The sequence below is a fragment of the Anser cygnoides genome, chromosome 3 (assembly GCF_040182565.1).
Source record: "Anser cygnoides isolate HZ-2024a breed goose chromosome 3, Taihu_goose_T2T_genome, whole genome shotgun sequence".
Lineage (NCBI taxonomy): Eukaryota > Metazoa > Chordata > Aves > Anseriformes > Anatidae > Anser > Anser cygnoides.
In genome coordinates this window covers 86,922,367-86,949,141 of record NC_089875.1, presented here as the reverse complement: position 1 = coordinate 86,949,141, position 26,775 = coordinate 86,922,367, and the positions used below count along the sequence as shown (strand labels likewise).

General features: G+C 37.7%; 1 protein-coding gene across 1 annotated transcript in view; it reads left to right on the top strand.

The window, feature by feature from the left end:
- Positions 1-25,943, top strand: part of TTK (TTK protein kinase) — a 31,091-nt gene extending 5,148 nt beyond the window's left edge. Inside the window, exons 5-23 of the mRNA XM_048052504.2 lie at positions 2,639-2,745; positions 7,548-7,691; positions 7,934-8,042; positions 8,129-8,204; positions 8,282-8,379; positions 9,366-9,465; positions 10,176-10,272; positions 12,209-12,390; positions 12,504-12,637; positions 13,827-13,953; positions 15,928-16,020; positions 16,678-16,835; positions 16,918-17,069; positions 18,569-18,693; positions 19,877-19,960; positions 22,375-22,551; positions 23,258-23,348; positions 23,605-23,699; positions 25,270-25,943. Of these exons, the coding sequence (XP_047908461.1) occupies positions 2,639-2,745; positions 7,548-7,691; positions 7,934-8,042; positions 8,129-8,204; positions 8,282-8,379; positions 9,366-9,465; positions 10,176-10,272; positions 12,209-12,390; positions 12,504-12,637; positions 13,827-13,953; positions 15,928-16,020; positions 16,678-16,835; positions 16,918-17,069; positions 18,569-18,693; positions 19,877-19,960; positions 22,375-22,551; positions 23,258-23,348; positions 23,605-23,699; positions 25,270-25,359 (2,239 nt within the window). The 3' untranslated portion in view covers positions 25,360-25,943. The remainder of the gene's footprint in view (positions 1-2,638; positions 2,746-7,547; positions 7,692-7,933; positions 8,043-8,128; positions 8,205-8,281; positions 8,380-9,365; positions 9,466-10,175; positions 10,273-12,208; positions 12,391-12,503; positions 12,638-13,826; positions 13,954-15,927; positions 16,021-16,677; positions 16,836-16,917; positions 17,070-18,568; positions 18,694-19,876; positions 19,961-22,374; positions 22,552-23,257; positions 23,349-23,604; positions 23,700-25,269) is intronic.
- Positions 25,944-26,775: the final 832 nt, after the last annotated feature.

Below are 26,775 nucleotides of genomic sequence, written 5' to 3'. Positions count from 1 at the left end.
GGGAAAGACCTCCTGTTTTTAAAGATATGGAGAGATGGTGTTCTTTTTTTGATGGTTAGTTTATCAGAACAGAAGGTGTATGATAGAGGCTTTGGGCTCAGTTTCTGTAACTTCATTTCCAAAATGTTGATTGGATCCTATTACCAAGCAACATGTCTCATGTACGGCAGGAGTTTAACTTCAGAAAGATGATTTCACTACCTTCCTAATCACTTAAACTCTTGGACCTCTTTCCACTTCATATTTAAAAAGTGACTTTGAAGGTATGGATACTGGAACTTTGTTCAGTGTTCTGTGTATTGCAAAAAGCAAAGCTGAAGGCACAGGCAGTAAGTAGCCTGTTAGGCTAGAATGCTTGTTAACAGTTTTAGTTTCAGCATCCCGCTGGAATGTGCTAGCTGCCTTACTGCTACAGTATTCGGGGATGCCTTCTTGGGAGTAGCTGGAGTGTCTTATTTTGCTCCTAAAATGCCCTGTCAATAGCTATACTAAAATACCCTCTGCTTTGATAACCAGTGTTACTATGGCATCTACCTAGAGTGATGAGGAGTTCAGGTCTACTCTCAGTTTTTTCTGCTTCATCTCTCAGTTGGTGAATTAGTCATGTTTCCTGACTTGTTAATGTATTTTTCTAAAAAGGTGAACAACCCCTCTCCCTCTTAAAAAAAAAAAAGTACCTGCTAAAATCTGGCATCAATCCCAAAGCAATCTTGCTAGAAGTCTCCCTAAATGATTGTTTCCCCACTTGAAAATTACTTTCATAGATTACCCAATTCTTACTTAATGAGAAAGCATTAGCTTATAATAACTGAGATTGGCATATATTAAGAGTAAATTTTATTTTGAATTATAAATTTATATGAAGCTGTGTATGAACTACATGTGTAATCTCACCAGAACATGAAATTGCTTTTGACTGATCAGACTTAAAAACAAACAGACAAAAACCTGACCCTGCAGCCAGTGTTGCTTGTCTACAATTCCTGGTGATGGAGTTACTCAATGAGTGGTTATTTGAGTATAGGATGTCAATGTTTACTCAGTGCTTGCAGTTTGCTTCGTGTCTGAGATTTCCCTGGTGTTTCAGATTCCCCTGTTCCTGGCTGTCAGTTTGTCTAGTACTGTTTATTTTCTCTGATCAGTTCTATTTCCTGTTAAAGAACCTTATGACTTCCTAAAGTTTTTTTGATTTTTTAGCTACTCCGAGTAAAGTAACTGATGCACGGGTGGTCTGGTGGTGCCTTTGGGAGAAGAAAGGTGCCCCTTGGTGGTGTTCTAATTGCTGTTCTTACAAATATTCCACCTAACAGCAAAAGCCAGACAAGAACATCAAACTTTAGGAACAGACAGTGACCAACAATTTGAGACCTCAGTGTCTATTTGCTCCAATGCTGGGTTCTTCTCATCAAAATTGGGTTCTGTCCTTTTTGGCACTGGGCCTGGCTTTGCATGGACTCTTCTCTTGCTGTAGCCTGACCATGTTAAAACCTTTTTACCTATTATAATGCTGAGGTTGTTTGAAAAAACATTGTATGTACTGGGAAACAGGCAAAGGTGAAACCAGGTGCATCTGAACTGGTTGTATGTGGCATTAACCATGGCAGGCCTGCCTTCTGGCTGTAATACAGTGCCACCAAGTGTGTGGCACTTGGTCCCCGTTGCTAACAGTAGGTCCTGTTCTGCTTACTGCCCTTCAAGTCTGTGCTGCTTCCCACAGAAACGACCTTTGACATGGGTTTGTGAAAGTGAATTAATGTGTTCAAGGCTGATTTGTGTTACCTCCGACTTTGCCTGTGAGTGGGTGGTTCTGTACCTGTCCCATTGCTCTGGATCATTAAAGCTGAATGTATTAAACATACTGGGCAGTAGTAACATGCCTTAAACTCTGATGGAGACTTTGCTAATTTTTAATATAACTGCCATTCCATGGACTTCTACTCAAAGTGCCTTCTCTTTAGCTTTGTGATGTGTTTTTGTACTTGTTTTTTAAGCCATTTCATTTGTTTCTTTCTCCATCCATACTTTCATACTCCTTTACTTTGAACCAGGGTGAAATTTTGGAAGAAATGTCTATATTTCTTGATTGTAGGGTTTACTAACTAATGTAATGTGGAATCATTTGGATAATGAAGCATTCCAGATTACCTATCTTGTGTTTTTCATGGCAGACTTTTCCACACAAATTCTCAAGCAAATACACCCCTCACCTCCTTCTGCAGCCTACTTAGTGGGAGTGGATGTAGCTAGAACAATGCTAATGGACTAACAAAATCCAGAGATGGTTATCTGGATAGCATCACCATGTGGCTTGGAAGGTGTTAGGGAGTGCTTTGAGGGGAAAATAGCTATGTATTCTTTGTCACTGCTGATATTGTTTCTCAAAATGAGTCCACAGCCTTTCTTTTCAGATTTGAGCACATTCTAGTTTTTGGAAAAGTTCAGTTTTATTTTTCAGTTATTAGCTTTCTAAAGATTGTTTACTGATCTGCACTTATTGCTGGTTCTGAGGAAGAGAAAAACTCTGGCTATATATGGATTGCTTTCCCAGAATTACCTGAAGCAATCTCCAAGCACATGGAACTTGATCTTTGTTAGTCAGGTTCTTCACTCTGTAACTAGCCTTGTGCTGTCTTTACAGCCTTCAAGATCCAGAGGAGGCACGAGACCAATTTCATCTGGCCAGACTGAATTGCAAGAAATTTGCTTTTGTGCATGTGGCTTTTGCGCAGTTTGAGCTATCACAAGGTGTGTAGAAAAACTTTGATGTTGCTGTTCTTTGGTTTTAAGTTGTGTTTTTTAAATGTTTGTGTTACATGTTCTGCGAGGAAATTGAGTAATAAATCATAAAATGAAAAACCTGGATTTTCTTTTATGATTGAGATTTAATTAGAATGTCTTCACTTTTAATGAAAATGTGCATAGTTCTTAGTTTTTTCCCTTTTGAGAAATAACTTCCGAACAAGATGAAAACTGGCAGTGATTTTAAAGCATAGATGTTATTGGCAGGTGTGAGTGAGTCCCTTGGTGGGGTGAAAAATTATGGTCAAATCTGGATGGTACTTTCCCCTTTAGATATCTTCCATTTGCTTGTGGAAGAGATTGCTTTTTGGAGACAACTGATTCTTTTTAAAATTATAATAAACTAAACTATAAATGCCATCTGGTCAAATTAAATTTCCTTTCTGCCACTCAGGTTCTTAAGTAGCTGGCAATTGGGTTTTAATTGTTTCCTGTTCCACTGTTGACCTTTCATGCAGGGAAAGCAGAGATGAATGATGTTGGTTCATAATTGCAGTAGACTAACTTCTTTGACAGTGTCACAGATGCTGAGCACCAGTCGGGTGGGTGGGCAGATGTGGTACAGATTTGTCAGTGTTCAAAACACAATGATAGTCTTTGTCACTTGTACTGCCATGTTTTAGGCAAGCCATTCTGATATGAGAGTAACATCATTTGGAAAAAAAAATCTGGTCCACTTCAAGGTATGTGTGAACTGTCTGTCCCTGAGATATGAGACATTTGAGATGAATTCATTCATCCCATTCCTTGGTGTACTGGATCTGGCTTGGGTGGAATTACTTGTCTCTTAAGTGCTACATTTTCCATTTCTGATTGCTTATGTGTTGATAACACCACTGTTTTAGCTTACCACTGCATGTTTCCAAAGCTTTCTCTCTCCGGCTGTGCCTCCCACCTCACCACAATGAGTATGCTGAGGGTGGACAAGAGGACAGCTGACCTGAACTCAGTGGTATGCTGTGCCAGACAACATCATGGCCAGCAGTAAAAAGCTGGTGGCTAGCTCTTCCATGGTAGCAGTTGCTTGGAAACTGGCTGGGCACCAGCCTGCTTGTAGGAGGTGATGATTGCTTTGCATGACTTAATTTTTGTTCATCCCTTTTTCTTTCACTCATTAAACTCTTTATCCTGACCAATGATTTCTCTCTTGCTTTTGCTCTCCCATTTTTCCCCATCCGTTTGGGAGTGAGGAGTGAGTGAATGCCTGGTTGTTGGTCACGATCAAGCAATCACACTTGGAAAAAAAAACTTGATGTTTCAGATGATTTCAGGATCTATACCAGATCTATACCATCTCAGTTTCTAGATGACGGAAGACTAGACTATTCTAGTCAACTTATAAGTTGTTTTAATACATCTAGAACAACAGGTCCTCAGTACTGCAGAAAAATGAGTCCACAAAGCTCTTGTTGACTTCTCTATCTGGGAGGTGGCAGGGTTGTGCTACCTACAGTCAGTCTTGTATTTGTGTGGGGGTTTTTAAAATCTTTGTGTGGGTGAATTGGGTAAAGTGATCTCTGCCACCTTGTTGGTATTCTCCCTCTAATGTCTTGCTCCATCCAGGAGAACAGGTCTATTCTGTTAGAGCTGTGTTCTTTCTTTCCTTTGAAAGAAGAAGCCTTGGTGGATACACTTTAAGTTTTAATTTTGTTTTTATTCATGGCTTTTGTCAGTATCATATAAACTGTTGTATACTGCCTAGTATGAAGAATTATCCCCCAAATTAACTGCAATAAATAAGGGAGCTTAAACTGTCTGTTCTATATTCTGGATCCTGAATCCCTCTCACTAGATGTTCCTTTTTATGCTTGTTTCTTGTTTAAACAGGACAACTGTCCATGGAGAATGTTTTGGTCCAGTACTTTCTTGTTTTACAGTATTTTAGGATGCATTTTAGCTGTTCAAAATGTGTCCCATGTTATTAAAATCAATAAGTAAATTTCGTGTCTTATGTTTTCTTAACTAGTATGTACACCTGTAATGTAACAGGAAGGCTGTATAAATTTCCCTCAAATTCATACCACATAACTAATAGAGGAAGAACACTAAACATTACTCCTCCACTAGAATCATTGAATGGTCTGGGTTGGAAGGGACCTCAAAGATCATCTAGTTCCAACCCCCCTGCCATGGGCAGGGACACAGCCCACTAGGTCATGCTGCTCAGGACCCCATCCAAACCTGGCCTTGAACACCTCCAGGGATGGAGCATCCACAACCTCCCTGGGCAACCTGTGCCAGTGCTTTACCACCTTTTGAGTGGAAAAACTTCTCAGAACCTCTAATCTAAATCTCCCCTCTCTTAGTTTAAAACCATTCCTCCTTGCCCTATCAATATCTACCTGAGTAAAGTCTCTTCCACCCTTTTTATAAGACCCCTTAAAGTATTGAAAGCCTGCTGTGAGGTCAGCCCCAAGCCTTCACTTCTCCAGGCTGAACATTCCCAGCTCTCTCAGCCTTCCTTCACAGGAGAGGTGCTCCATCTCCTTGATCATCTTTGTGGCCCTATTCTGGACCTGCTCTAACAGGTCTATGTCCTTCTTGCTGCCTTGTGCCAGGGGCTCCAGAAGATGGAGAGGTGACAAATTTGCATATCTCTGACTTGAAATTCCAGTTTTTCGGATAAGTCAGTTATCTGACCATCTATTGCTCTAATATCAGCTTATGTTGAACTTTATAAACAATACTTAAACACTAATGATTTGTCTTATGAGCATTGTATATTAATAAAGGTAAACTGCAATAATAAAGATTGTTTACTGCATTTATTTAACATAAAGCCCATTGTGTAATTTAAAATGTAGAAATGTTATTAGTGATTACAATGACTAAATCCTATCACAATCACTTGGTAATTTAATTACTCCATAGCATGCTCATACTGTAGTTGGCTACTTGCTGTCAAAGTATAAAAACCTGAAGTGCAATCCTTAATCCCAAAGGAATAAACCATTTATGATTGGCTTTGTTTTATCTCCCATGTGGCCTCTGATTTTTATCTTTGAGCTGGTCAATTTGGCATTTGGTAATGTGAATGGAGTGTTAGTTTCCCTGCTTCAAGGAGGACTGCTGCAAAATGTGAATGGTGTGTTTTTTAAGAGTGTAGTTCCTTTTTTCATAGAGCTTGCCCAGCTATGGCTAAAGGAAAAAAAAAGTGTAGTGCTCTGCCTCCTCAACAAAGTTGTTTCAGCAGTGTATTGGCAAGTGTGCCAATTGCTTCTGGATTGATCTGTCCTTTCCTTTTGCATTAGGATGAAAAATTACACATTTGCTTCCCTGTTTTGAGCAAAATTGTGAGTGAAAGCTCTGGTGACAATCCTGAAATTATGGTTGAAGAAGTAATATTGATTTGCTCATAACTCATAACCTGTAGGAGTGACAAAAAGGTGGCATTCTGTTTTTGTTTAAATGAGTAAAAGCCTCATTTAAATAGGTCAGATGAGGAACTCTTTTCCTTATGTGCCTTGTGTAGTCTTGCTTGAAGCAAGCTTTGCTGTTATGCCTAGGTGGATCATCCAGGCTTTATGTGAAGTAGACTCAGATACACCAGGCTTTGCTTCTGTGAAAAGTCCTATCACTTGTTAAGAATTTCAGGGATAGATGGTTTTTGATTGTGTTTAAAAACCAAGAAATGATGAGTATGCATAAGTAAGTATAAATGAAATCATAACCAAGTTTATTTTGGCATTTCCTTACTTCTGTGTCCAACATTACAGATCGTTCTAAAAATATATTAGGAACTTATGCTTAAATAATTGTTTCCCCCCAGTCTTGCAGGCAAGATTGACATCCACCTTCAGTTTTCAGTGGGGTTTTGAGTGCTAGAAACATGGAGATCTCAAATATATAATATTTAACTAGACATATGTGGCACCTGTAAGAACTTCACATTTTGCTGCTCTGGAAATGAGGAGGAAGGATTTCTGGAACTTCAATGTACAGCTGAATGTTAATAGCTGCAACAGTTTTGCATCATTTTGATACTCTGAACAAAAATCAAGGGAAAGATTTTGGTCACAGTATATTTTTTCCCTTGTTTGACTCTGTTACTTTTTCATAGCTGTGTGTATATGCTTGTATATGCAAACTGGTGAACTGAATGCTTTGAGTGTTTTGTTAAACCATAGCCCCACCAGTTCTCCCATCTCTGCTTATGGCAAGTAGTAATGTACAAAACTCTTGTTAACACCCCCAGTCAAAAGCAAAACAAAAGCAGGCAAACTCACTATTCTTTTTTCACACTTTCTTAATTGTAGTGCGTTCTAGAGTGGCAATGTTTGGTTTAACAGCTGTTTTTAACCTTGATTCCTATAAAGTGCACTAATGGTGTTTTATAATACATTATAAATTTGGTATCTGGTCAGATCTAAATGCAAACCTGTAAACCTCTTCTTTCCTTGCTTATGCTACAGGAAAAAAACATCCTACTGATGTGTTATTTCCTTGTGGTTCTCATAACACTAAATAACTGCTAAGAAGGTAGTTATATGAAGACAAAACATTTTGTGACCTGATGCTCAATTTCATGTGGAAAAACTGGCTTACATGATCTGTTTGTAACTACTTCCAGGCAGTATCCTAAAAGTAGATATCTAAGGGGGAAAGAGCTTAATGAACAGCGGCTTCAGAGAATGATGGATAGTGAATATAAAGCAGCATGAGCATGATCATGTCTTCAAAAAAAGTGTTACCACAGTATAATTGCTTTTATTTGCTTGAATTTTAATTCTCTGGCCCTTACTACACAGGGCATGTGAAGAAGTGTAAGCAGCTCCTTCAAAAAGCTGTGGAGTGCTCTGCTGTTCCACTAGAAATGTTGGAAGTGGCTATACAAAACTTGAATTCGCAAAAAAAGCAGTTGCTTTCAGATGAGGAGAAAGAGAACTTTGCAGGTAATTGCAAACTTTTAAAATTTTGATCAAGTTTATGCATGTTGTAATGCTAAATCAAAAAAATATATTTTATGAATTTCTATAAAATATATTCAGTAAAAGTGATGTCATATTGATACTAGGTTACTGTGGTTACTGCAAATGTATGTATTTCTAAATTTCAGTTACTATGAAAGAATGCTTTAAAAAAAAAAATGTAATCTCAAGTACTATCTGACTAAATCTAACTAATTTACCTACAGTATCAAGTTTACAGGAGTTTGGACTTCAGAGCATACCTGGAAATCACAGAATTATAAGAAGAAATGATTCTGCTGAAAATTCTTCTAGTGTTACTAGAACTCTGCTTGGGTAATGGCTTGATTTCTTTAATTTCTTCAAATGTCATTTAAAAAAGAAAACCACACATACTACTGTTATTTTTTTGTTGCCTTCAGGGAAGAGAAATCACAAGAACATGATGGTACAGTTAACTTCCACAATCCATTAAGACCGCTGAACAAATCTAACCAGGTAGAACATGCAACAATTTGCTTAAATCTTAAGCTTTTCGTTCTTTACACATCTGATAACTTCCAATTTCCTCTTAGGCCTGCCCTTTTGGGAGGGTTCCTGTTAAACTAGTAACTGATACTGATGATGCTGTGAAGAAGACAGATGTCCCACTTACAGCTAGCGTTATGAAGAGGTATGATTGTTGGGTTTTACTGCAGCACAGCAGGTTTTAATTCTTCTTTTCAGTAGAATGGTTTTTATTGGACAATGTAAATATCAGGTGTTAATGTTAAAATTAGTCTAAGGATGACTGACAAGTGGTCATAACTGCAAGAGGTATTGCATTAACCTTCCTACCTTACTACTGAGATTATCTGTGTAAGAATATAGAGAGATCAACTTTGTTCTAGCAAATGAATAGCCTCAAAAAGGTGGAGACTAAGGCAAAAATATTTTTTCTTGAAAATAACGTTACAATTGTGTATTCAGTTCCTAAAATAGAAGACATTCTTAGCTTCTGAAATATTTGTAAATCCTCATTTATAACCAATGTTGGAAACAGTCTTTCATAGCAATGGAGATTAAAGAAAGGTAGTTATGCTGATTTTAATGTGAATAGCTGTTCAGCAGTGGAAGGATCTACCAACTTAAACAGCACTTTGCTACATGTTCTCTGAAAAGTAAAAGGGGAGAAATTGCTTTTCCCCCTCTAATCAAGTCTGTTATGCTAACATCCTCTTAGTGTGATTAAATTCACATAGAAGTGGAACTTATGTTGAGAGAAATATGTAACCAAAGAGTAAACTGCTTGTTCAACCTCTCAAAAGTAAATTAAAGCACATTATTCTGAAACTGTGAAAGCAGTGGGTAAGGTACTTCACATGATATTGTTCTGTAAATATTTCAAAACTTAATTTGAAATGAACTGTTAGGATTTAGAATCCTAGCTGCTGCTTATTACTATTTTCAGTGGATGACAACAAAAATGTGACTTCATGGGATAATAGTAGCATTGTTACAGACTTTTGGCTTGTTTGTCACTTCCCTATCAGAGTAGACCTGCTAATCCTATGTGTTTTTAACTTGTAGCCCTAAGTCTTCCCACAACTGCATTTTTTATGTGGCTTAAAGTCAATCATATGTTGACCTGTAATGTAACTAACAATGTTATTTCAATAGGCAATTATCCAGCTCCAGATGTACAGCCCTGATTCCACCTTTTCCACTGTCTGAATCGAAATCTAGTGGGGGTGATTCATATGACTTCGGAGACTTAAAGGTAACTGAAGTATTCCTTGAATTAGATATAAGGAAACCTACGTGGATGTCCTATGATATTAGAAGGGACAACAATAATGCTTTTGTCTGTTTATTAAAGTAATAAGATAAAATTGCTCTGTTAATCAATCCGTTGTGAACAGAAACATTGTGGCTTTCAGATTGGAAAATTATTATGCATAATCAGGCATTAAAAAAGCTTTCTCTGCACAATAAATCTGATGGGAGAAATAATGGGGGGGGTGTTAAAAACCTGTCAGATAATTTATAAAGAAGGGAATAAGACTGCCTCTCTACTAGAGGACTTGTCAGCTTTAGTCATGAGTTTTTGTCATCGGAAGTATTCTATTTTCATGAAGTTCATTCCATGAAGTCCATTAAGTGGTCTGTAAATCATGGCTTTTAATAAAGACTAATTTTGAGCTCTGCCTTGCATTTTCATGTCCTGTCCCTTCAGAAAGGAAACTTAAGAGAACAAAGACCTAAATGTTTTCTAATAAAACCTGTGATGGAAATCCAGTGTATTAATGGATTTTAAAATAGGGTCAGTAATAATTATCTGTGTACCATGCACTGTTTTCTGAAATGTATTTGTTCTGTGGTATGCTAGTCATTAATTATAAGAATGTTGTTTGGGCACTATGCTTGGGATACCGTGACTTTCTTCAAGGTGCTTCCTTTCTAAGTCCTTACAAGAGAAATTCTGTACAGTTGCAGATGTTGGATGAGAACAGCTTAGAAATTGTTACCAATTCAACTGTAACTCTCAGAAACAAAATGGATACAAATCCTGTGATAAAAAGAGAAGGTAACTATTAATGTATAATGTTTTGAAATAGAATAAGTATTGAAAATTTACTGTTCTGTATTTTAAAAATGCATTGATAAAGAAAATATTCTTCAGAAGTGAAAAGTGTTCAGCCTGGAGTTCAGGAGCATTTAATCATTTAATTAAAAATTTGGCTTTTGAGTGCCTGTGGAAGTAATTAAAAAAAAACTTGCAATAACTTCAAAAGTCAAATGTAGCCATCCTGTGTGTGGAGGGCTGGGTTTGAAGTAAAATGCTGGTGGTTAGTGCTAATTCACGATGTCCTTAGCCCTTATGATATATGTAATATAAATTGGTACTGAAATTTCACCAATGCAAGGTTTCAAATTAAGACTTGCCTACCTGAGTGTAGAAGAAGGCTTGCCAGCATATCGGTTAATGATTGCTTATACAGGAAAATTGTATGTTGGCTGAGAGCAATTCAAACTAAGGATTAATGTTCTTTGAGCGTGATCTGTTTAGATTTTTTGGGACACTCAAATTATAGTAGTTCACTTCTTGCTTCTCCTGTGACTTTCTTAGTATGTGCTCGTAGCTTACCCTCGAGATGATATAGCTCTAATTTCTTTTGCTGAAGTTTGTTGAAACTGTTTTGTCTGAAGTAAGCTTAAAAGAGACAGTGTCAGTCATTTAGTAGGGGGGGGGCAGGGGGGAGTCCAAAGCACCCTCCACCATTCCCTGTGAACGTAGAATGTCCGTGTCATCTGTTGCTTTCAGCACTTTCTGCTTTCTATCCTGTTTACCAATTAGTATGTGAAACTCCAGGTGTTTTTATCTGCTGTTCTTTATACATAAGACAATTTCTCTATCAAGATTGTTCTGGCTGAATTACTTATGCTTTGGTCAGGCTCCTCTTGCCTTCCTTTTGATTTCACCTGTTAGGTTGTATTTGTATTCTATTGTATTTGGTCAACTTAAATGCCCTATACATATTGACCTCTAAGTGTTAAATTTGTTACTTTGGGGCATTTCTTTAATTGTAATAGCGTTTTCCCCACCTAAAATACAGCAAGTATTTTAGGACTTGTAAAACTTGGAAGGATACTAATAATGACTTTGAAGGAGGTAGGTGAAAATGTCAGATCTTGGAAGGGTTTAAGGGGTAGGTGTAGGACCTGTTGTAGGAAAGAAGATTCAATTTGAAAAATGATGCTTTTCAACTTCCCGCTGATTTGCATGAGAACAGTTTAGGTTTCAGGTCATACTTTGCCTGTTTGTGTTTCACTTAGGCTTCCAGATGAGATGCTGCTTTTTGTAGCTCAGTCTTGCAGTAGTTCAACTACATTCAGCTTGTATCCCATGTTAAGAACTGCTTTCTATCACCTGCAGTGTTTTTTTTAAAATTCAGTTGCACAAGCAGGTGAAGAAAACTCTTAAGTTGTGCTATTTGCAGCCTGCTTTGCTGCAGTTCAGTGTCCTGTTATCTCTGCAAAAGGATCTGAAACTGAGCGTGCCTTGTCCCTTTGTGCCTTTGGCTTCAGTAATTACACTGGCTTATAGATTGCCTGTTGTCACAGGCAACAGACTTCTAATTTGAAGTATTTGCAACAAGCTTATCTTAAATACTTTATAAACCTGCTCAGGATGTCCCAGGATGTTGTAGTGCAACTGATGAATATGGTCTTCCTCTGTGTATTGGTGATGAAAACAGTTCTATCTGTGTTACTGTTGTAGTAGTACCTAAGATTTTAAAGTTACCATGTTACTACATTGAGTTGAATTTATAAACCCTGAAGGCTGCACTAATACCTTAAGTAACCATTGCTGTGGAAGGTATCAGCTTCTGGTAAGTCAATGGTACTCATTTATTTTGATGTAGAAAAATGAAGTGAAACTTCTCCAGAAACTGAGATAAATCTGCCAGAAATAATTTCAAGTACTGAATATTGTCTTTTTAATTATCTGATTTATTCAGAAAGTAAAGTCCAGAATCAAGAATTGAAGAAACCAGAGCCAATGAGCATAGAGAGTCAACAGCAAGAATCCAGTTCTGCTGAAAGCTACAGAAAGCAGTTGGATCAGATAAAACTAAACTGTGTTAACTCCAGAAACAAATGGCCAAGTCAAGAAGTGATGCAGAAAAACTGTTATAGAGAGGTAAAGTAACAAGAATATGTAGTGGTTTTCTAGTTGCAGCAGACTTCACATATGGGGAAAAAATCTTTTTCATTGTGGCTCCTTGTGTGGAATATCTTGCTTTATTTTTTTAGGGAAAACAGTCAAGTCTTGAACAATCTGGTCATCCCATTTCAAGAAGACTGTCGCCACCAGATGCTGTTTCTAAGAAAAACAATCCATTGTATGTTTGTGGAACACCAAGCACCACATATGATTATATGGAGTGGTAAGTTGCTACTTGGAGCTTCGTAGCTGTAGCCAGTAGTTTTACCTCTGGAACTACTTCAGCAGTTTTTTTAACAGTTTCTTGAAGTTTCCCATTCAGATAGCAAACAGATTCGTGGCTGCTTCCAACTCTTGATGTCAAGTTGGAATGTTTGTAGCAAGCGAAGCACATCATCTCATGATGTAGCTTGGTAAAAAGTAATCCTCAGATTGTTCTTTCACACTTGGATAATGTGGAAACTTTTGGAAATCAAACTCATTATACACAGTGTGTATAGACGATAGCAAGTATGTGGAATTGAGTACTTTTATTTTCAGTAAGAGCTGTGCTTTAGCTGTAATGAAGTACTGAAAAATGAAACTTGTCATTTTATTCCCTATGTAATAACTGCTAGGTACATCAAGTTCTTTTCCAGTTCTGATCCGAACTTGTGTCAATTTTGGTTGTGTCAATTTTGAGTCTGTAAATACTGGAGTGGTGTTTTGGCTTAGGTTACTTCAGATAAACTAATTCACATTGCTGAATTCCTAAATTAATATTGTAAAAACCTCCCAAGTGTTTGAGAAATTAATGGCTTTGCATTCAAGGTTCAAACAGACCTGCCACCATCTGTACAATGTTTTTCTTTAAATACTTATTTGTGAGGCATGACTCATCCTGTGCCTTTAATGAGTGAAACAATGGGGAAAAGTATATCTTGTAATATAACTAAATATTTGGTAGACACACTAAGGGAACAAATCAAAAGGTGTCAAGGTTTTCTTGCAATCTTTAGTTTTCTCAAATATAAGTTCTACTTTATGCTCATAGGACAGCACAGATAAACCTCTCAAATTCTCATGACTGTTGAAGTTTTGTCTCAATATGCTCACTTTGGCTTAAAGTTTCATCCAAAAATGTTTTGAACAAAGAACAGTAAGCTAAAGAATGCTAATTGTGGCTTATCCTGTTCTATGGGCAGTCCTTCCAGTTGTATGGTGCTTTCATTGTCAAGCTTATAGGGAGAGCCACCTATATTCCCTGTTATAGTTATAAGGACTTCTAAGTAAAAGTTGAAGAGGTCTTGGGAATTTTCTGGTAGATTGGGTTTAACTTTCAAGAAGCAATGAAGATTTCAGCTTAGTGTTAGATAATTTCACTTAAGAATAACTGCATGTAGTTGTACTTTTTTACAATGATTTCTTTTCAGTTTCAGAACGCCAGTTGTAAAGAACAACTTTTCACCAGGATACCAAATTTCTACTCCCTACAGCCAGCTCCCGTATTTCCTACCACATACTCCAGCAACTACATTTCAAAATCAGATGGGTTTGCAGGTAACAATTTTAGGCTGTCTTATGCACCTAAACTATTCTGCCATTGTTCAGCATATATTTTTATTGGAAGCTTCTTTTAGGGTAAATGTGTCTATATATATTTTTTACATTTAAAATCGATACTCATATTTGCAGATGAGTATTGGAAAGTAGTGTCTCTAGCTTATTCTGCAAATGAGTGTCTTCATATATGTCTGAATTGCAGTAAAATAAGTCAGCTCTTGAAAAATCAATTCACTTGTGTCAAAATCCTGAAGTACTTATCTCAAATACAAATCTTATATTGCAGATCTGACTTCATGACAGGGTAAGAGCTAGAATCACTAGTTTTGTTCTGCTGTGCTCTTATAGTGGTACTGCCCACTAGAGTGGAGTACCCCAAAAGTAGCATGTGTTAGAAACCATAGATGTTTGTGGGAGGAGATACAGTGAAGAACTACATTATTTTTCGTTGTGCTGGATTTCAAACTCTGCATTTATACTGGCCTGAAATAGTATCAAAATGGAGTACCTTAGATGGGTTGCATGTCCTGATAGGAATCTTCCCAGTTGTAGGCAGAATTGGTAGGCAGAACTGGGGACTAGGCTTAAACTTTCTACCAGAGGATTAATATTTAATTTTGTGCCTGTTTTTACAGCTTGGTGTAGCTACAGCAGGGGTAAAACAGATGCCTCCTATAGCTGGCATAAAAATGATGGATCTATGTGGGAAAAATGGCTATTTTTTCTGTTCGAAATAATTGAGTATTTACAGTCCATCCAGTGAGAGTAGGTTGTAAGCCCTTCTTACCTGCAGGGATTTTGAACCCATTTCCCAGAAATGGCCTCGACCACCAGTGCTCTGGGTGATCTAGATTGTGATCAGATCTAGATTGCGATCACTTTCTGTCCTTGTGAATTTATAAAGGAAGGCAGGATGTTTGTGTCCAAAAGGGGAATGAAAACTGCAGGACACTGAGGGCAGTCTCCAACCTTGGGTAAAGTACTTGGTTCTGGATCTTCAGTGCAGTTGTGTACATTTCAGCCACTGACCTCTCAATCTAGAATGAATAAGTTGTATCTAGAGAAGATGTCAGCCTGGACCCTAACTGTGGGCCATAATCAGGCTAGCTCTGTCCCTGCAAGTCTCTCAGTTGCTTTCAGGCCAGTCTCTCTTGTGCACGAAGAGGGAGGTACGGTGTCATTCCAGACTGCGTAGCCTGGTTAGGCTGCTCTTGGGAATAGGAACTCTGGCCTCAGGTTTTCCTATCTGTCCTGGTACAGTAAGTGTCTTCAGTCTTAAGAGTCTTACTGTGCTCAATAAAAGCACACACAGTATCAACATTACCACTGTGACTTCTTCCTGTGGTGATCATAACCATGTTTTATTCTAGTACTGGGCAAACAGGTGTTTCCTAATTTGGATCATGTGAGTGCTTAAGAGACAGAGTTTAAGTTCCACTTCCCTGGAAATTACTGTAGTGCATGGGTATAGCACGTGTTTTCCCTGCAGGTGTGTTTCTTAATGTATCTGGTAATCCCAGTTAGGTGAGTGGTCTAAAATGAAAATGTGAAACAAAATAAAAGGCAATACTTCTGCAAGTGTGGTGGCCTTAAATAGTAAATTTTGTTAGAATTACTCTTGATGCAATTATCCATGCTCTGTTTTCAGGAGTACAGTCATCTTAGTATCACGTTCTGCAGTCTAAAAAGTTTTGTAAGGTCTTTTCAAGGCCTATACTCAGTATGTTGATAGGCAAGCTTGTGAAATCATGCTTCTTTATAACCTTGTGGTGACCATTATACAAATATTTTTGCTGTGGTGATCTTCAGCTCTTAATAGACAAATATATTTAAGGTTTGGCTTTTGTACACCTTGCATTGATCAAGAAGACCAAGACAACTTAAATAATAGTAACTCGATAAAAGTAGAGCTCTACCAAGTTCTGCTGCACCAATAATTACTTTCTTTTTAACTTTTCTGTATGTGCACAGGTTTCAGCTTCTATACCTGCACATGAATGCATTGCCATCAAAGGAAGAGTTTATACAATATTAAAGCAAATAGGTAGTGGAGGCTCAAGTAAGGTAAGATGTATTATCCTTTTAGACCTAGTCACTCACTTATGCACTAGTAGTTACATGTATGTTGAAAAATATGGTGAAAAGGTCTCCTGGTATCTAATTGGAATTTTCACTGAAGTTAGCAGTGCTTATTGCCTCCCATACTTGGATTGTTCAAGAGGAGTCTTTCTCTTACCTTCCTTTTAAGTAGCTGAAGATAGCAGTGAGATTCCCTTTAAGACTGCATGGACCAATGCTCTCAGCCTCTTCTTGTGTGCTATGTGGTCTAACCTCCAAATCATCTTGGTGTGTTGAAATGAATGTGCAGTGGCAGGTTAAACCCTTATCACTGAGAGGTGTTATTCCGCATCCTTTATCTTAGGTACACTTTAGATTTGTAATCAAATATACCTACTAAAATAGTGTGGTACCAAGATGGTTTGGTGGTTTTCTGTTGTAACTGATGGCTTCTTACTTCAAATCATCATGAAGAAAAGTTATGGCTGATTTCAAAAGCCTCAATTTCAGTAAACAGGTAGGAATTTCTTTTCAAGTTTGCTGTGTTGCTTCTTCCTTTTGAAAAGATATGCTTTTCTTTTCCTTTGGAACTCTGGCTATGTTGAAATGAAGGACCATAAAGTAACTTCATTCAATCCTAACACTGATTTAACTGTTTTGCAGGTGTTTCAAGTACTGAATGAGAAGAAGCAGCTGTATGCGGTCAAATATGTGAATCTAGAAGAAGCTGATCAACAGACTATTGACAGCTATAAGAATGAAATTGCTCATTTGAGTAAACTACAGCAGCATAGTGATAAGATAATTCGTCTTTACAGCTAGTGAGTAAATTCACATTTTATTAAATCAATACTGCTTGATATAAAAAAGCTGCCTTGAATTTTAACATTTATTTTGTTTTAGTGAGATTACTGATCACCATATCTACATGGTAATGGAGTGTGGAAATATTGATCTCAATAGCTGGCTGAAAAAGAAAAAAAACATTGATCCATTGGAAAGGAAGAGCTATTGGAAAAATATGTTGGAAGCTGTTCACACAATTCATGAACACGGTACTCTTAAATAATTCTAGGTATTTTTATAGGTTATATGGCAGAGATAACGTGTTTGAATTTTGGAGGTGATACTGCTCTCAGTTTTGGTGTAAGCCTAGTGATCTTTGAAGATGGTATTTACTGTATTGTGATAATGAAACAAAAGATGAATGTCTCAATATCAGGGTAGATTCACTTTAGGTAAATCAAAGGGATCTTTGAGTATTGCTGTTACTAAAAAGGTTACTAAAAACTTTCTATTTCCTTGCAACAGCCAGAAAATCGCCTATTCTGTATTGCACTACATTGTATGCTCCTGACACTGTTTTTCTTCATTAAACTGAAATTCAGACTACTTATCCTCTCCAAAGAAGCTTTGACACTAATGACAGCTTCTGCACAGATTTGTCATCTTTACTTAAACATGTTTCAGCTTTTTCACCTCTTATTTTTCACTTCCTATGTGTCTCAGCTTTTTCATCTCTTGTGTATGTCTTGATGCTTCCTTTCATCCTTAACCACGTAACTGAAGTGTATGCATCTGTATTCTGTTTGTGTAACATAGTGGAGACTTCACAAAATATAAAGAGGGATAAGTTGACTTTATGGATGAGAATGATCAAAATTTATGATGTCATCAGGTTTGTGAGAGATGCGTCATAGATAATCCTCAGTGAATGGTACCTTTGAGATCAAGGAAGCAGAGAACATCAGACTTAAGCAATCTCCTTTTCTCATTATTTTCCTTCAAGTGCCTGCTTAACTAATTATTTAAGAAAAAAATGAAGTAGACAGGCCTTTGAACTGATCCACAACAGTTCAGTATGTCAGTGTGCCTAATGAGCAACAACACAACTACAAAGAAATCTTTTTTTCCCCATCTACTTTTTTGTGTGTAGATAGGTTTCAGTCCTACAGCCTGCATCATATTCTTTTTCATCAGTTTTGGTTCTGTTCCTGGTTTTGGTCTTGGCTTCTCGGATTTCTGCTTTCACTACTTTTTGGCCGTTTCTTTAGATTTTTTCAGTCTACTTTCCTGACTTTTGTATGTATTTTACATCTGGATTCAAGCTATTACTTTAAAACAAGTACAGTGTACTATTTCCATTTCTTAGTGGGAGAAATGAAGGTTGCAAGACAGCTACTGTCCATGTCACAGCAAAAAAAAAGTTTCAAGAATCTGAAGCTAAAACACTGTCTTCCACATCTACATGTGTGGCTATGCGCAAACAGCATACAGCTAGAGGGCCTATCCCTAACTGAGAGAAACTGTGCAACTTGAGTTTCATGGAGTTATTTCAGGATTACCGCAGACTTGGATAAGTAATACTTTAAACTATGAACTTATGCAAGTCTAACCATTGATAAAAAATACCCAAACTTGTTATTAAATGAAATCTGCAAAGAACAATTCAGTTTTAGCCAGGTAGAGGTTATTCTCTGTGCGCAAGGGTGTGGGTAATTAATAAAAACCATACTAGGAGCAACTTGGATTGACTTTAAACTCTGCTTTACAGGTATTATTCACAGTGATCTGAAACCAGCAAACTTTCTGATAGTTGATGGAATGTTAAAACTGATTGACTTTGGCATTGCAAACCAAATGCAGCCAGATGTGACGAGCATCGTTAAAGACTCTCAGGTAAAATACTTATGGAAAATTGATGTGCATCTCTCTGTAAAGTGCTGTAGTACTTGTTGATTATGTTAATATAGCAGCTTCAATTAATACTTTACTAACTTCAGTGAATTTGCAGTAAGTTTGCAGACGACACCAAGCTAAGTGCGTGTGTCGATCTGCTCGAGGGCAGGAAGGCTCTGCAGGAGGATCTGGATAGGCTGGAGCGATGGGCTGAGGTCAACTGCATGAAGTTCAACAAGGCCAAGTGCCGGGTCCTGCACCTGGGCTGCAACAACCCCAAGCAGAGCTACAGGCTGGGAGATGAGTGGCTGGAAAGCTGCCTGGCCGAGAAGGACCTGGGAGTATTGGTGGATAGTCGGCTGAATATGAGCCAGCAGTGTGCTCAGGTGGCCAAGAAGGCCAACGGCATCCTGGCCTGTATAAGAAGCAGTGTGGCCAGCAGGTCGAGGGAAGTGATTGTGCCCCTGTACTCGGCTCTGGTGAGGCCGCACCTCGAGTACTGTGTTCAGTTTTGGGCCCCTCGCTACAGGAAGGACATGGACGTGCTCGAGTGAGTCCAGAGAAGGGCGACCAAGCTTGTGAGGGGTCTGGAGAACAAGTCTTACGAGGAGCGGCTGAGGGAGCTGGGCTTGTTCAGCCTGGAGAAGAGGAGGCTCAGGGGCGACCTCATCGCTCTCTACAGTTACCTGAAAGGAGGCTGTAGAGAGGTGGGGGTTGGTCTATTCTCCCACGTGCCTAGTGACAGGACGAGGGGGAATGGGCTAAAGTTGCGACAGGGGAGGTTTAGGTTGGATGTTAGGAAGTACTTCTTTACCGAAAGGGTTATTAAGCATTGGAACGGGCTGCCCAGGGAGGTGGTGGAGTCACCATCCCTGGAGGTCTTTAAAAGACGTTTAGATGTAGAGCTTAGGGATATGGTTTAGTGGAGTACTTAGTGTTAGGTCAGAGGTTGGACTCGATGATCTTGAGGTCTCTTCCAACCTAGAGAAATCTGTGAAATCTGTGAAATCTGTGAATATATGAGGTTTTCAGTGTTTTAGCTGAACAGAGTAGCAATGGCCTTCACAGACAAACTTTCAGGATGCTTTTCAGTACTTTAAGACCAAAATCTAACTTCTTATCAAGTAAGAAAATTAAGTGCACGCTTCATTTAAAATAAGGAATATTTTTCCACTTTGACTAGGTTGGAACGATGAATTACATGCCACCTGAAGCAATACAAGATATGTCATCTTCCTATGGAGAAAATGGGAAATCTCAGTCTAAGGTAACATATGGTCTTTTTTCCTCTTGCTATCCTTATGTTAAGAAGTAATTCAGGCATATGTCTTAAGACTTTTTTCAAAATTTTCTGCTGAAACTAGAGCACAAAGAAACCTGTTTCATCAGCATGATGGTGGGCAGAGGTTGAAGGCTAGGTATTTATTCTCAACTACCTAGAAGCATTTTACAGATAATGTTTAGAAAAGTGCTGAATTGAGTGAAACTGAAAACAGGACAGATAGACTGCATAGATTCCCAGAATATCCTGAATTGGAAGGCACCCACAAAGACCATTGAGTCCAACTCCTGGCTCCACATAGGACCACCCAGTCTTCCTATGTTATGGATGTGAATGCCATTCAGTGGTAATAATGGATCTGAATCAAACTTTGTGGAGTATGTTGCTCTGTGTTCTGAGGTCTGAGTTCAATTTATTGATGGCTTTGTTTTCTGACAGTTACTAAAGCCATTTAAAGTGGAAAAGCTTTTTTAAAATGACTATTCTAATTTATTCTGTCAATTCTTCATATTTTTGGCTGTGGATTTTTTTTGCACCTAGGTTTCCATATACTTTATCTTGCCCTTAGTGATGTGCTCAGTGCTTTTATTGATTCGTTTTGGAATGATTCTTTGTACCTAACCTTGAAAGAACACCGATAAAAATGCCTGAGGCTTCTTTCCCTCTCCTGCTTTGCAGCCTAAAAAAATCCTGTTAGAGAACCGCTTGTCTCTAACACAGCTTCCTTTATTGCAATCTGCCTGTGGAGATGTCTCTACTTTTGCTCCTGTGTGTGCTAAATTAGAAACCTCAGCTATTCCATATCCTGCTGTGTCAGAAGGCTAACGTGAGCACTGGTGTTCCTGAAAGGACGAGCAGTGCAGTACGTAGTTAAAGATTTTAGCATTTTATCTGAATATTGATATTTAGCTGTCTTGATGCAGCAGGTGTTATAAACGTGTTTGAAACATGTTTTATACCTCTGACAAATTATTTCCTCAAATAACTCCAGGCTAAAGCTTTTAGGGAGATGTTTCTGGCAAGGTGTCCTACAAGGTCAATTGAGACTATCATTCTTCAGTCACACTGCCTTTTGTGCTGCTCATAGCCTTCTGTTTTGGCTTTATTCTGAAAATAGCCAAAAATTGGTGGAGCTCAATATGCTATTGCTAGCTTCTCCACAGCTACGTTTTAGTATTCTCCATAAATAACTCTTTGAAATCTCTTCATGAAAGCAAGGAAACTTTTGTGCTATAAAGCACCCTTAGTATGTTTGCTTAAACAAGAAGTTATGACAGTGATACAGGATTCAAGATGTGGTAATACCTGTGAGTGAGAGGCAGTTTTGCAGGAAATGAGTGATGCCTAATGAGGCATTTTAAAAGATGACAGTCTAGTATTTTGGGGGACCTATTGTTCAGTTCTGTATATCCGGTTGACTTGTCTGTACTAGAGTACTGTGTATTTTAGTACGTCATATTTAACTTCAGGGCAATGGAATGTGAATGCTTAGAATACTTGAGGAAAGCAATTCCACACTGACAGTCAAATTTCAATTAAAGAGTACATGGATTTTGTGGAAACATAAAAAAAATAAGAACAATCATGTACATGCATACATACAATCTCAGGTTGTGACTTTTTAACAGCTAGAGCAAGAGAGCAAGTATTCTTATGTAGTACAGTTGAATAGAAATATGTAGTGAAACACAATCTCATCTTTCATATAAAACAATGTTTTATAAATGAAAGTTCATGAAACAACTTGTTTTATTAAGGTTGATACTCTTTGCCTTTTAAAACTTCTACCTGTAAATTTTTAGAAATTTGTACGTGAAGTTCAGGGTTGTTCTGGAGCTCAGCTCATTTAAGCAAAAATCCAACCTTTGTGCTGCTAAATCAGGCTATCTTCTTCCCCACATCCCTTCTCTTCTACCTACCCCCCCCCAACCTTATGTTCTTCTCTTAGGAGTGCTTCAGTTTTAGTAAGAGTAGTGGAAATCCTCCTGTAAAGAACAGCCCGGGTGTGGTGGTTGAAATATGGACTGAATCCCTTAAGCCTAGAAGAACAGGACATGCATACCTATGATGTCTTACTAGTTTGTGAATTGAATGAATTCCGTATACTTTGATTCTGGCTTTGTGGGTAAATCCAAATAGAATCCTGATAATCAGCTTATTAAGGGCTTTTGTTTTAAGTTGAAGGAAGTTGAAATATAGCTTTTTTAATTGAATATAACTGAAAGAAGCCATGTTACAGCACAGTATTAGTGGTGTACTGCTGGCAATTGTGTGGTAGTTGCTAAGGTTTATTATTCAGTGTAAAAGAGCTATGCTGTTAAGTAAAATGACTGAATAGTTGCATGATGGAATGACTGTTCCATAAGTGAGGAAGAAATTTTGTTTTGCTTTTTTATTAGATAAGTCCAAAAAGTGACGTGTGGTCATTGGGATGCATTTTGTATTGTATGACATATGGAAAGACTCCATTTCAACATATAACGAATACACGTAAAAAACTGTATGCTATTGTTGATCCTCATTATGAAATAGAATTCCCAGATATTGCTGAGAAAGATCTTCAAGATGTGCTAAAGGTAATTGTCCCTGAAGATTAATTTTGATTCATAAAATGGCAACTTTACTTAAAGGATATTTTCTTAAATTGAATAAATGAGTTGTGCTTGAGGAACTTGTCTTGCAAATAAATGTTCACGGCTGATTGTAGTAACAGGCCTTGTTACAAAAGACTTACGAAAACTAGAGCTACCTCGTGGTTTCTGTAGTAAATGTCTATTTTCAGCTCAGTAGCAAATAAGTGAACACTGAAAGCAGTCTGGCTTAACTCCTTTGGCTGAACCACCCCAAGTAATAAAGTAGTGTTTGTACTCTCAATCCCCTTCCCTCACCCTGCATGTTTACCTGCCTTTGAAACTTGGCCTTTTTTTCCCCTCTACTCAAGAGCCTTGATTGTGTTGCTCAGGAGGGAGCAAACTGAAATCCAGAAACATTCATCCTCTGACTTTTCAGAAGAGAAATATTGTAGGTTCTGATCTTTACCTCTTAAAACATTTTTGCTAAAGTAAAACAGGATTCTAAACTTTACTCTGTGAATATAATTGCTAATGAAGGCAATTGGGGTCATCAGTTACAGTACTTAAGGTTATTAGTCTTTCCAAATCAGTGGTTTGGTAGTAAGAAGTTATGATATACATTCACTGTGTCTTTAATTATCCATAATTTTAATTCTTAGGAAAGCTGTTGGTAGATGAAACCAAGTTCTTCCTCTTCTTTCATTTGCAGTGCTGTTTAATAAGAAATCCTAAACAAAGAATATCAGTTTCAGAGTTGCTGACACATCCCTATGTCCAAATTCAAACCCACAATCAAACAGGTACATCTTTATTTTTTATGAAATAACATTGTTTAAGAAAATAATACTTTCTTATATATTTACCTTCCAATTGCTGGAATTGCAATATATTTTAGTACCCATGTATAATGTAGAAAAGACTTTGTTTAAATTACATTTAAACATTTTCATCTTTAAACTGTTAATTTCAAAACTGACCTGCATGCTTCTTAGAAATTTTGCTGGTAATTTTATGTAACTGTATACAACTTTTAACATAACTTCCAATTAACTGTAGGTGTTCCAAGTGCGAAAGGAACAGAAGAAGTAAAGCGTATCCTTGGCCAACTTGTTGGCTTAAATTCTCCGAACTCTATTTCCAGAGCTGCTAGGGTGAGTAAATTTGCTTTTCTATTTTGTATGGTCATACATGTTGATGCAAAAAAGTGAAATGTTTGGTAGTGACAGCAGAAGGGATAAATATGCTGGACCTTTAACCACTGCTATAAAAACAGCACAGAGTAGTACTCTTGTTTGCAAGTGTGCAGGATCTCTCCTTCTCTTCCTGATTAGAAGGGGTTGGTTGAAAAGGTGATGGCAGTCTTGGCTGTTAACTCTCCTTCCCTTTATCTTCCAGTATATCTGTACATCTCCATTTCTAGCATCCACCACTCTGGCCCTCTCCAAAACAGTTCTTACTGTGCTGCTTTGCCTTTAAGCTAGCAAAGTCAGAAACTGCAGTAGTTCTATGAACTTGAGAGTCACATTGTGGAGAAATGACTTAAATTGATCTGTCTGGTGTACAAGCTTTTGGACCCCAGCGTGATTGCTGGGAGTTGAACTGTTGGTACATCTGTATGCATAAATTAGCCTCTCTGTTGAGGTATTATGATTTCAGCCCCTGGACTTGGGATCAGAAGAGGTGGTGTTGGTCAAACTTATTCTAAGTTGAGGTGGAATGCAAAGCTGCTTTCATGGATAGGAAAGCAAGTCCAGTATTCATAAAGAAAGTGCAGCATGTGTAAAGTGAATCTAAAGTGTAAATACTTCTTGTATTTAAGGAAAACTGTCTTAATTAGAAAAACTGAAGCAAGGATCCTTTTTCCTCTGGAAGATCACTTGGGTAATTCTAGATGGTTTACATTTAATCTTCCTTTATGCAGGTAGTAGGGGTGTAGAATCTTTCACTTGTCCTACCTAAATTCCCTGTTCCTTTGTTAAAGATGTCCACAAACTTTTGATCTTTGAAAGACAGGCAAGAAGTAAGGACAGGAATGAGGAGTGTTATTTCAAGTCCTTGGGTATTTCTATTTCTAGCACCATGTGTTTTTTCGCTGACAGCACTTCAGTCACTTACTATCAAACTTCTCTGCAGCAGCCATAACTGATCCTAAAAGAATTTCATATAAAAAAATATCCCATATGCCTTATAGAAGTTTGGTCTTTTGTAACTATAGATGGTTCTTCCGTTCATGGATCTGATCACTGCTAGTCAGACCTGAGTTTTTCATGGGTGTAAACAGATTATCCTTCTAACACTATTGTGTTGTGGCTATGTTTGTGGCCACTAGTTTTCTTGATTTCCTGATATAAAACCTGCTTGCTCACACCAACTATGCAAATACCTCTTCTTCCATGCTGCTGTTTCTACATCAGAGACAGTTAATGGAGTAAACTTTATTTAAAATCTTTATTTTCTATACATCTCAGAAGCTCTGTACCTTTGCTTATGCTGCTAAGTCAGCATGTGTTTTAGGCACTACATTGCATTACAACTGGTATGATGAAGCTGTTTATCTTAAGTGTATCTTTGTTGGCTGATTTCTAATAAGTTCTAGTACAGAGTTCATAATATTTCAAGTGCGGTAAGTTACTTCAAGTGATATTTGTTAAAAAGATTTAGTTTGTCCATTTGTGAAATAGCTATGCTTACCTGAATACCTGTGTTTTCATTAACTTTCAGACTTTATATGAACAATGCAACAGTGGTAAAAGTCTTGATGTATCAGCGTTTGCAAAACCTGGGAGTCAAAAATCATGGACAACAAAGTGATGTACTGATGTTCAGGACACAACAGATATCTGGTCTGTTCAAAAGAATATTTTGTGCTGCTAGCTTTTTTAAAAGGACACTCAGCATAAGTTCACATTTTAAAATGTAAATGTAAAAATGTATGTACAAAAATGTAAATCTGTATGCCACTTGGATGGAACAATGAAAATTCCTAGTTGGTGATTATGGTCTTTGTTACTAACAACGCACTACAGCGTTTGGATAACAAACTTGTACAAGACTCTTCAAGCTTCTCATCCCCCTGAAAGTAAATTAAGAAAAAAAACACTTCCTAAAACACCAGTTGGTGGACGTGTAAAACCTGCAACTGCCTTAAAGTATCTCCTATGATGTAAACGCAGGGTTTTGTGCTGTTCTGTCATTTGCCACTAAATAAATACCTCGTGTCCAGGTTTGACCATAACTAAGGAAATAAGCACTGTTTATATGAACAATCAGTTACAAATCTGGTAGGTAAATGTCACCCAGTTCTTGAGCTGTTCCTCTGGTTGATAAATGGCACGGTGGAAGCATCAGTACTGTACTAAAGAAAAATATGAATAAAATAAGTTTTGTTAAAAATATTACTGCGTTGCAAATCCAGTATGCTTTCAAATTTCAAAATCTGTGTCAGGATTCACAATGGTCAGAAATCACTTTGAATTTTGGAGGTATTAATACTAAGCACTGAAGTATACTGAATATAGCTGGACTGGTTTTTGCACATGGTTATTAGCAGCTTGATCAGACTACTGTCACTGAGTGACTGTCACTGCAACTGTGAGTTGCTTTTCTGGTGCAAGAGTGAATTTTAACTAATTGAAAGACAGTAAGATAATATTTAATAGCTTCAAATTGGGGTTATGGGCTTCATTTTCTCGACAGCTGCCATGATCTCCTTGGATGCCTTTAAAAGATGGAGTTTGTCAGGTTCTGTTCTTGATCAGGCACATCCAAGAGTAGTTCTTGCCTTTTCTTTTGTGAGTTCTGCATATGGAGGTCCTGGCTTTATTATTGGAGTGGTTCTCTGTGCTAAATTTTGTGAATCAAGAATCATACCCTTTGAACAGTACTGTGAAAAGTGGAAGGTTGGTACTAGGGAAGCTTTCCTTGATTTCTGCATGTTAATTACTGAATTAATGTTTACTTGACTTTAGATGAGAATTAAAACATTTGAAAAAAATCTGTTAGCTTTTGTATTCAGTGTTTAACTTCGTGTAAGTCATTGGGGAAAAGATGTCTTGATATAATGCTTTACAAAGGCCTAAGTTGAGGGGAGGGAGGGAGGTTGTCTCATAAGCATGCATTTAAATGTTTGCTCACACCCTTCGGAGTATTTTTCTCCAGATTGTCTGGACACATGGGACCTGATTGTTTTCTTTTGGATTCTGGAACATTAGGTTCTACTGATACCTT